This window comes from Periophthalmus magnuspinnatus, chromosome 12 (assembly GCF_009829125.3).
Source record: "Periophthalmus magnuspinnatus isolate fPerMag1 chromosome 12, fPerMag1.2.pri, whole genome shotgun sequence".
Taxonomy (NCBI): Eukaryota; Metazoa; Chordata; class Actinopteri; order Gobiiformes; family Gobiidae; genus Periophthalmus; species Periophthalmus magnuspinnatus.
This window is the reverse complement of record NC_047137.1, coordinates 10,041,605-10,052,125: the sequence shown is the minus strand read 5'-3', so window position 1 is coordinate 10,052,125 and position 10,521 is coordinate 10,041,605. Positions and strand designations below refer to the sequence as shown.

General features: G+C 39.2%; 1 protein-coding gene across 1 annotated transcript; it reads right to left on the bottom strand.

The window, feature by feature from the left end:
* Nucleotides 1-2,847: 2,847 nt before the first annotated feature.
* Nucleotides 2,848-10,521, bottom strand: tmem267 (transmembrane protein 267). Its single transcript, XM_033976238.2, has 3 exons — nt 10,435-10,521; nt 8,161-8,615; nt 2,848-6,884 (listed from the first exon to the last, which is right to left on the bottom strand). Exons 2-3 carry the CDS (start codon nt 8,560-8,562, stop codon nt 6,549-6,551), a joined length of 738 nt encoding a protein of 245 aa, XP_033832129.1. The 5' UTR covers nt 8,563-8,615; nt 10,435-10,521; the 3' UTR covers nt 2,848-6,548.

Genomic DNA, 10,521 nt, shown 5'->3' with positions numbered 1-10,521 from the left:
TATTTTCTGATTTATTTTTAATTTTTTTTAAAATTTAGTTTAGTTGACTTGTTCTCGACAGTGGCTTAGTTGGAAGTGAGTTCGTCCTCTGATCCAAAAGTTGGCATTTTAAACCTCTAAAGGTAGATCTTCTGACCCTCGAGATGGCGGTTTCATCTTACGCTGTCACCGCTGAATACATGTTTTTTCCCATAGTAGTAGATCTTGCCTAATGTTCAGAGGAATGGAAGTCTTTTCGCAGCCTTAAACTAAAAGTAGATGCCATCAGGACGACCAAATCCAAGCATTTTCATGGAGCTCAACAGCAACCGCCCACCCCCTGGTTCCAAAACGTCTTGTTGTTAATTTTTCCCATAGACTTTCCAAAAAAAATTAAAAGTTTGACAGCGTAACTAATCACCACAAGATGTAAACGTAATGAGCCATTAAGTGAAGTATTTTGCTGAATCTTGCGTTTTCAATTAGCTTTTTTTTTTCTTTTTGGCTTAAAACGACCGCATTATGGACGGTAGTTAGCACGTAGCTGGTTAACCTCCACAATGCCTTTGAACTCTTAACATTTGATATTTTTTTTTTAAGTCTATGGGGAAAATTAATGGAAAATGTACTTCCAGAACATGAGCAAGCGGTCACTGTTGAATGTGAGAGCAAAAGGGCAGCATAAACTTCTCAGGTTGAAGGGTCCACCACCTGTTTTTGCTCTTCGGAGATGTTATCGCTTTGCTTGGAAGGTCCCACAATATTGCATTAAACTTATAAAAAAATAAGCTTTCCACAGATCTAACTTGCAAATTGCTTGGCCTAGTGGCATTACCATTTGTCTCCATACAGATTTATTAAGTTTAATGCCATGGTAAGGAACATTCTAAGCAAAGCATTGACTCTAACACAAAAGATACACCTGATGTTAACTTTTTGGCGCTTTCTAACATGTTATAATCAAAAAACATGCCTGAAGTAATTGAATCCAGTTTGGAGTAATCTCGCAATCTCTCCCGGCACTATACAAACCCTCCTGACTTTTTGACGGTTATTGGTACATGCACACACCTGTTGTACAAGGCTCCGCCCAAATACGTCACCCGCGCTCCCACACAGCCATTTTTTAATATAAACTGTACATATAAAGCAGGATACGAAGCACCGTAACCTCACAAACCTGATGCGATGTGCGGTAGTTTCATTAGCAGGATGCACGCGGATTGTGTTGCGATAGCGCTCTGAAGGGGGAGCGACTTAGCACGGAGAGCAAAGGGAGAGAGGAGCCGGCAACAGTGTGAAAAACAAACCTGAAACTAATTAAAGTATTTGTTACATTGTTTCTTGGGTGACTATATCATTTTGAAAACAATAAATCTAAATCTGGTGCTCTGAATGTGTTATGTGTTAGCGATTAATCCCTCATAAAAAAGGCAATACCCCCCTCACTTTTTTTCATAACTGATAGAAATCCACCGTCTTGCCTTTTGTTTGCTCAGTCAGACCCATATTGCCTCGCAGGAATGGAAAGAAGCCCAGTTCTAATGAATGAAAATCAGTTTGATTGTTTTGGTGCTGACGTGATTTATGAGCGTTCCTTTAAAACCAGACTGATTCAGTGTGACTCAGCGTCTTCCTTCCTGGTCCCGCCTTCAGGATATTGCCTATTAGTGTCCTCAGCTCACACAATGGGTCCATGAGGAGATCTACTCAGAGGGGAGATAGTCACTACTGTAATAATTCATTTATGACCCATTGTTAGATCAAGATGTCCTGGTTAGCGCAATAAATAGTAATATAGGCCTGGTAGTCATCGTAGTAGACTAACAGTAGTAGAAGTAGTAGTAGTAGCTATTTTATGACCAGATTATAATGTTGTATTTCCAAGTCAAACTGAGGTGAAACATCAAAACCATCAGTACAGTTAAAATTATTTAAATAGATGTCTCCAAACTACATGAGTATAGGGTTTGGTCGATGAATGAACAGTGCTGAAATACACTTTAGTGCGCATGGGATTCAAAATACACACTGCTCAATCGCAATCGTTCTGCATTCTACAGACTCAGTTAGCACTTTAGTTATACAATTTCAGAATGGTTTAAAATGGGACTAAACACCTAAACTCCGCCCGCAACCGCATTTCAAATAGAGCTACTAAACCTGGCGGTGTCTGGAGGATGAAAGAAGCGGGTGAGTTGAACTGGCCTAATTGATCATAATCAGTACTTTTTATGGCAAATTTGAGTAATCCTACCAGTATAACCTAAATAACATCACACTGCATTGTCACACAGACCTAATAATAATATTTCAAGCCTTATTTAAAGTATGTTAAATGCACTGTTATCTGAATTATCCACTGTATCGACCACTGCTCTGTGGCGAATATTTTTCAAGATATGGCCCTCGGTGAAAAGAGTTTGGGCACCTCTGCTCTAGGGGTATCCATACGTCAAACTCCGCCCCTGCAGCCATTTGTTTGTAATCAGAAACACCGAGCTGTAATCAAGAACGTCATGTGTGATGTTACATAGTACTTGAAAGTGCAGAGGCCACTGGAGGTACACACTCATTTTTGACTGTTTCCAATTCCCTTTTTTTTTTTTTTTTTTTTACAACTTCACCTAATTTGCACTAGAATCACCAAAAAAGCACTAGAAAGAAAGAAAGAATAGACAATACCATAAAAACACCATGTAGTTTAGTAGCAAAAAAAGTTGATTTAGTGTTCACTTACACAAATAATTGAATATGAACTTTTCACATCTCTTTTTATTGGGAAAAAACAAAAATAATCAGCTTTTATAATTCTAGCTCGCTAACACCATATTATAATGTTGACAAAATGATTCTGACTCAAGCTTTAGTTACAAGTGGTGTTTTTATTTTTGTAAAAAGTTCACTAGTGACTCCATACATGTGCACTACTGCCATGTATGTACATTTTATGCACGAGACATGAAGACAAAAAGAAATATATCTGCAAATTGCAAAATAAATAAAAAAAAGACTACACTAAAATCATGAAAAACATCTATTCACCTAAGAATGAGGCTCCAACTTAGCCACAGTTTCATTCATTATAATTAGATAAATAAAACCACAAAATGATTCAATAATTTAGCAGCAAAATATGATACTGTATATACAAAATACACCTATCTCAGATTTATGGTCAGACTGGAATTTCTGAACAGTGCCATCTAACACCACGCTCTTTACCGAGGCTCTATGATGACATCTAGTGGACAGCGATGAGAACTACAACTAGAAAAAAAATGTATTCAAACCGTAGTGATATAATAAGTCAAAGTATTAAGAGAAATCAATGCACAGAACCCAATAATTTAAATAACAGCATATTAATACATTCAAATGTGGATAGAAAGTAAAAGGGATCATGGCTCACACCAGACTGAGCCAGGTGACAGCGAGGTTACACAGACTCTCACTCTGAATTAAGTTATACACATTTATTCATCTGGAAAGGCGCTCGCTGAATCTTAAGGGTGATCATTTGAACGTAATATAAACAATTTGAAATCTTGTGTAGGACTGCGCAATCGTTTGAATTTAAATTTTAGGTGGCAAATGTTAATGTTCCTCCTGAAGATTTCTGAAAAAATAACAAAAAACTGAAACTGCAATCATAAAAAAAGCTATATTTTTTCCCCCCTCAAAAAAGTTGTGCATCCCTAATCGTCTAATCTTTTATAAACTGAGAGAAGTTTCGACAGCTGTGTACAACTTAAATGATAAAAGCGTTAAAAATGATAATCGAATAACGTCCAACGCATAAAATGTATGGCCTACAGTAACATAATAACAGTATTGAGATATATAATGTGCACTACACTATGTCTACCTTAAATCTATAGAATACCAAAAACACCTCTAATGCACAACCCTTTAGTACTTTCCCTATAGTTACATTACTATCATTCCTTTCTGTAATCGTTTCCAATTTCCCTTTTTTATTTGGTGTTGATAAAATAGGCCACTTCTGACTAAAATACAAAATTATCTGATATATTTACATTATTTCACAACACCTTGAATATGAGAGATTTCACAAACATTCACAAAAACCTGGTGGTTAGTTGGCACAAAAAGAATGAAAAACTTAAAATGTTGAATAACTCCCTCTTTTCATACACAGTGAGTGAATTGTGTGTTGCAGCTTGTGTGAAAGACCACAGTGGGATCATCAGCCAGTGTCCAGTGTCAATTTCAAACTTGTTACAAAGAAAAAGGCCCAGTAATAATAATAATAATAATAATAATAACCATTTTGATACGTCTAGTACAATGTATCATGTCCAGTTTTGTCCTATTAATACTTGTTCAAAAAAGTATCTTGTTTCAATGATAGTCAATAATACACTTCCAGTTAGCATCTCTTCACCAAACTGAGCTCAATAAAAGGAGAAGTACTACACTGCGGTCGCCCACTGCTCCTCACATGTCGTCCCAGTGAAGGATGAGTCAAATGCAGAGGAAAAATTCACGACTTGTGTGTTTAGAATTAAGTCAAGTCTGATATTTCTGCCATTTTGTAGTTTTACTTGTGAAATCTATGAAACCAATCTCCAAGCAATTTTGAATGATTTGATCTTAGTAACAGTCACACACAGAGAGTACAGAGAGTCCAGAGAGCAGACGTGTACTCAACCGCGTACCAACAGTGACGAGGCCCACCCATCTGCTCAGACCTGGTTACTAAGCAACGAGCCGGAGTGTAACGTGCGGATGTTATATGGACAGATACACAGTGAGTGCGTAGTGATAATGGGTGTGGTGGCATGGAGCAGAGCACAGTGACAGCAGCAGGTTTGTAACCTTTGGTCGCACAGTCCTTGAGAGATGCTGCAGTGTCAGTGTTAGTCTGCAGACTGTTAGAAGGGTCACCTGTCAGTAGTGATGTGCAGATAGTGCTGATACCAAAATGATGATAAATGTTTATGCCAAAGGATTGAATTCTGGCATTTTTAACTCTGTGTCATTTAATCCGGCTAACCCCAGACTGATATGTGCCAATTTATTTTTACAGATTCTTTTTCCAGGCCAAAGTTTATTTTGTTTTCATACCTGACAGTTTCGACTGCTCACCAGTGGTCTTCCTCAGAGTGGCCATGTGATACTGCTGTGACAAGATGTGTGAGAATAAACCAAAACCTGTTTAAATCAGATGACTGGACAAGTCACAGCAACACCACAAGAGCGCTAGTGAGCAGGCGAAACTGTCAGTTATGAAAACAAACTAAACCCTGGTTTGGAAAAAGAATCTCCATTCATCCATTTTCTTCGGCTTATCCGGGGCCGGGTCGCGGGGGCAAAAAAGAATCTATAAAAATAAATTAACAGATGGCCATATGAACCTCATTGGACTTTTGTTACATCCACTTTCCCTGTCCACAAATGCATAAAGCGCTTACCTCTGCACATTTTTCACAACAAAATAATGGGGATGTAACAATATCCAAATCTCTTGATTCAATATTTTCATGACACGCATCCCTGCAATATTTTTTGAAGAAATTGTTAATATGCTACTTTTAAAATGCCTTGACAAGCCTTTTGTTCTGGCCTAATCCAAAGATTAATTAATTGCTTAAGAGCTTAATAACAGTTATTTCTTCATGTAATCTGTACAGAAACAGAGCAAAGGTTCATGGTCTGTGGAGTTCCCAGTTTTTTTAAACTATTGCTGCACCAAAATAATTATTAAGGTCGTTTTCACACTGGCACTAATTAGGTTGACATATAAGATCATTCGTTCAGAGAGAGGTGCACTTGGGCCATTGTGAAAGTGACAGTCAAATTCTGCAGTAAATGGATGAGCGTGTGTGAACGTATATCCAGGGCTCGAGCTACTTGAAGCGCGTTGCCATTGAAATAACTTTGTCGATCAGCTGATGGACTCTCGTGAGGGTCACGGTGCATGTTGGTGTATGTGAACAAGGCCGACCCAAAAGAAAAGTAAATTGAACTAAATCTAGTGCGCACTGGGGTCGGTCCACTAATGTGTGAAAAGTAATTCAGTATATTGTGATTGCCCTTGATATTGTGAGACTTTTGATCATACTATACCATGATATTTATATTATTGTTACATCCCCCCTGCTAAAACTGAAGCTGAAATGCATCTGTGAGAGTCGTCATGTTTGTTTTGGTTTGTGTGGATGTTTTGCCTTTGGCTTTCTCCCAAACCACACTGCTGCTCTGTGATTGCTCTTATCAGACTTATATGGCCCAGCCTTCATCTGTACTATATAATATTTGTATGTTGGCATTTATAATCTAAAATAATGGTTTTCACTGAAAATGGTGTTCTCATGTCATCAGTATTGGTATCTGATCAAAAATGTTGTATCGCACATCACTGCTGAAAAGGCGAGTTAGATCAGTGGTCACAGTCATAAGATATTCACATTATTATAATCTGTGAAGCTGATGTTTGTGAACCAACATTTCCCTGTAGTCTCCCTCACAAATGATGTCCTCCCATTAAACATTAAAGTGTATACAGCCAACTCCGTCCCTACTCCCAGTGCAGAGAGCCGGGGTCAAACGTCGATGGCCACACCGTGCTTGGTGGAGATCACGTCCCTGGTCCCGGTCAGGTACATGAGCACGGAGCAGAGGTGAGGCAGCGTCGCCGTGGTGCTCACGTACAGCCAATAGGGGACGGGAGCGGTGTTTCCAAATGGGCACACCCACAGGCCATGGCGTACGGCGTCCCGAACGTGGTGCGTCGCCATGGAGACAAACAGCATCCAGGGCAGGGAGCACCAGGCGTCCTTGAGCCTGCCGACCCACATGAGGAAGCGCAGGGACAGGCAGAGCACGGGGATGAGGGAGGAGCAGTGGAGAGGGGGACGCTGGGGTAAGGACACGGCGGCCTGAGAGAGAGGGGGGAACAAAAGGCGTTTATTTGAATAACAGTTACAAAGACATGTCCCTGCATGGATATAAATAATACACAGGGATGTTCACAAATCTAGAATGATTTTCTCAGGTGAAATTAAGAGAATCCAACAGAAATGTGCTAAAACATACCTGTAAATATTGTGGCTGAGGTTCAAGTATTACCAATAGTATCAGAACAAGTATAAGTATAACCACATAGACTAGTAAACAGCATGGATGGAACCTACCTGGACGACTGAGGGATTACACAGATATAAGGCCACATGGTAATATAAAAGAAAGTAGTACAATTTAATGTTAAAAATCACATTCTACTCAAAAATCACATTCTATTGTCTAAATTTTTTTTTAATTATCATCGGTATTGGAGTCTATTCTTTACTTAATATCGAAATCAAGTTTGAAATTTTTGTATCGTGACATTCTTTTTTTTAATTAGAATGTTTTAAAATGCTTTTCTTACAGAAGATACATTTTATTCTTCAAAGCATCAACTGCGATATTTTTGATATATCAGACAGATTCTATGACCCCTCACCTTAGGATTCTGCAGTGTTGTTAATATTGTAGTTTAACATTATTTAAATACCTGTTTCCAGCACAGGAACATAAATGGATGGCCGATCAGATCAAAATGGATAGGTTACTCAAATCCTGGAATAGTCCTTGTTTAGTTTAGTCCTGTTCTAGCCCAGGTCTAGTTCTGGGTTTAGTTGAGGGCTACTTTTGCAAATAAAAAATAGGGGTGTGCCAAAATATTAAAAAATCAATATATCATGACACTAAATTAGGTGATACAGTATACCATGGGCTCCTGCATAGAAAGTATTTTTGGTATCTTTTAATAAATAATTTTGTGACAGTGCTACAGTTTTGTTGGTTATTTATTGGAAGGAAACGTGTTTATGCAATACATTTGACATATCCATTGTTTAAATTATTAAAATGGGTGTATTTCATATTAAGTTTGTGCAGTTTGTGGTTTAACTAAGAAATACTGAGGTTAAAACATATTTAGTTCTTAAAAGTAGTGATAAATCATGTTGCCATATCATGATAATATTTTGTTGTGAGTCTTGTATCGTGTATCGTGAGGGACTCTGTGATTCCCAGCCCTAATGAAAAAGCTACTGTTGCTTATGTAGCTATGGAAGTTTAATACGTAGCAGTCCTATGATGTTGTTTCGTTTTGTAAAAGCAACTCTCCAGGGCAAAAAGGTTGGAGGCCTCTGTTTTATGCCAATGTACCTTGAGTGAGAGCGACCCAGCCATGTAGAAATGATCCAGGTCTATGAGCGAGGCCAGCAGCCCGGCCAGCAGCACCTCGTACAAGTCACTCCTCTTCCTTAGCCCGATGACCACGGCCCACGCCCACAGCCCCACCAGACCATGTGTGGCGTTGTCCAAGGCCGCGCGGAGCCACAAGTGCTGTTGGATCACCCAGAGTTGGAGGCCGTGGTCAGCCAGCACACACAGCACCCCCAGACCAGCGGAGGCCAACAGGGACGCAGAGCTGAAGGTCTGTAGCAGAGCCTGCGCCTTCTCCGTCTCCAGGGCCAGGCTCAAAGGCACCGGCCCACCCTCCGCTCGCACGCCCAGGAGAGGGGACGCGGCCGGGGATGAGTCCAGCTTAGAGTAGAAGCCCTGCATCTTCAACTGGGACGGGGCGGGAGGGTAACGGGGGTCAGCAGAACTCTGGGAGACTGAGGGGCAGAGGGAGCAATATAGTTTAGATTTTATTTTCATATTATTACTAATCTGGTGTAATATTTTGATGCGTGCAAATGTTCATGAGTATTCATCTTTATATTATTTTGAGATAAAAACACCAATTACAGGAACCCACATAAAAAAATTATAATAAAAAAAATAACATTCCTGATTTTTTCTCCCTGTATGTGAATATGTGTTGGCCAGTATTGATGTATTGTATAAGCAGCTCCTGAGGTTAAGTTCATGCAACTAGTTCTGTTTTTTCATGTTTTAAGAAAAATTTGACACAGCGCCTTTAATCATAGGCAGTGTGCAAGAATAACTTGGTTAAAGGGTTGTATGATTATTTGAAAAAGATTAAAATCCTTGCAGTTGTGATTAGATTTGTTATTTATATCGAAAGACTAAGACTCTGGTCAGAGTGCAAATTACATGTACTTGAGAAAATGCTTGTAGAGCTCTAAACGACAGGTACAACAACATTTATATAAAAGACAGATCTTTTTATTTTTAAAATAAATAATTGCAGCCTTTGTGATTTGATAATTGCTCCAGCTCAAATTGTGATTTCACTAGTGATATACTGCACACCCCTGTATATTTGGTTCTTCCTTGGATCGGGACAGTGCATGTTAATGAACACAAAACCTGCGGCCACAAGCCATACACATAATTTCCATCTCTGATTCTGTATTTGTGCTCACAACCGCACTCATTCACACACTATCTGGTAAAAGTGTCTTGCTTAAGAACTCAACAGCAGGTTTTAGCTGGAATCGAGCTTCCAACCTTTTGATTATTAGGTAAAAACAATATAATAATTCAATACTGGTTGTGTCACTACAGTCTATGGTCACTACTTGCATTCTCAACCAATCCCAAACCTACATTATACTCGCATTTTCTTATTAAAGCCCCACATCTCCAGTCATCACATCACTTGCAACTCAAATTACCAACCCTACATCAACATAGAATGCCCAGAATAACTCCATAAACTCACAAAATTGTTTTTTTCCATTACATAATTGCTCTGCATGAGAGTGAAGCTGTTATTCATCGCGTTTAATTCTATTTAGGTGCATGCTGAGAGCCCTCACAACAGAGACAACCGTAGCATAGCAACAGTAACCAAGGAGGTGGGCTGAGGACAAGAATGTTATTTTCACAATAATCAAGACATTTCTGATCATCATAATTTACTACAAGATACTCTATTTGCTATTAATGTATTACTACACCATTTAATAGAAATAAACGTTAAAAGCTTTTTTTTAAATTTATTTTTGTGATATTTGCAACACGGTGAAATGTAGGGTAAATATTAGCACAATAATTTCGAATTGGCACACTCGCAGCAGATTCGAGCCTCTATTTTTATTCATTTTAAACTAATACATAAATAATGACACCTTTAACATTTTTTTACGTGGTGAATTCAACCTACAAGTAATAAGATGTAAGATGGCACATTTCTTAGCAAATTTAGCATGCTACAAGCCGGCTAGTTAGCATTGACTGATCTGTGGTTTTAAATCGTACAACAAATGCAGCATCATATTAGCTGGATCGTTCATGCTAAATGCTAAAATGCTAAGGTGACAGGAGCAGCGACAGTGGAGCCCGGAGGATGCTTCGTGTAGGCGGATGACTGCACCTGCCATGCAAAAAAACAGCTCTGATGACAGCCCTGCATATGGGAATAACGCCATTGTATCGTTAGGTCGTACCGGTAACATGCTGCAGCGTTGAGGGAGAGAGATTAAAGGTATGAACGGTGTTTTTTGGTAGACAAACAGAGGCGCTTACCCCATCGCCCGGTCCAGTGCAGGGTCTGGTGGTCTGATCGATGATGTGTCCCCTTCCAACAACACACAGGTCTTCCTTTGACGTGAC

Excerpts from the sequence above, each read along its gene's own strand:
- tmem267 (XM_033976238.2), bottom strand. The coding sequence starts at position 8,562 with ATGCAGGGCTTCTACTCTAAGCTGGACTCATCCCCGGCCGCGTCCCCT. Across the intron at positions 6,885-8,160 it reads CTGGGTCGCTCTCACTCAAG|GCCGCCGTGTCCTTACCCCA; the intron begins GTACATTGGCAT and ends CCTCTCTCTCAG.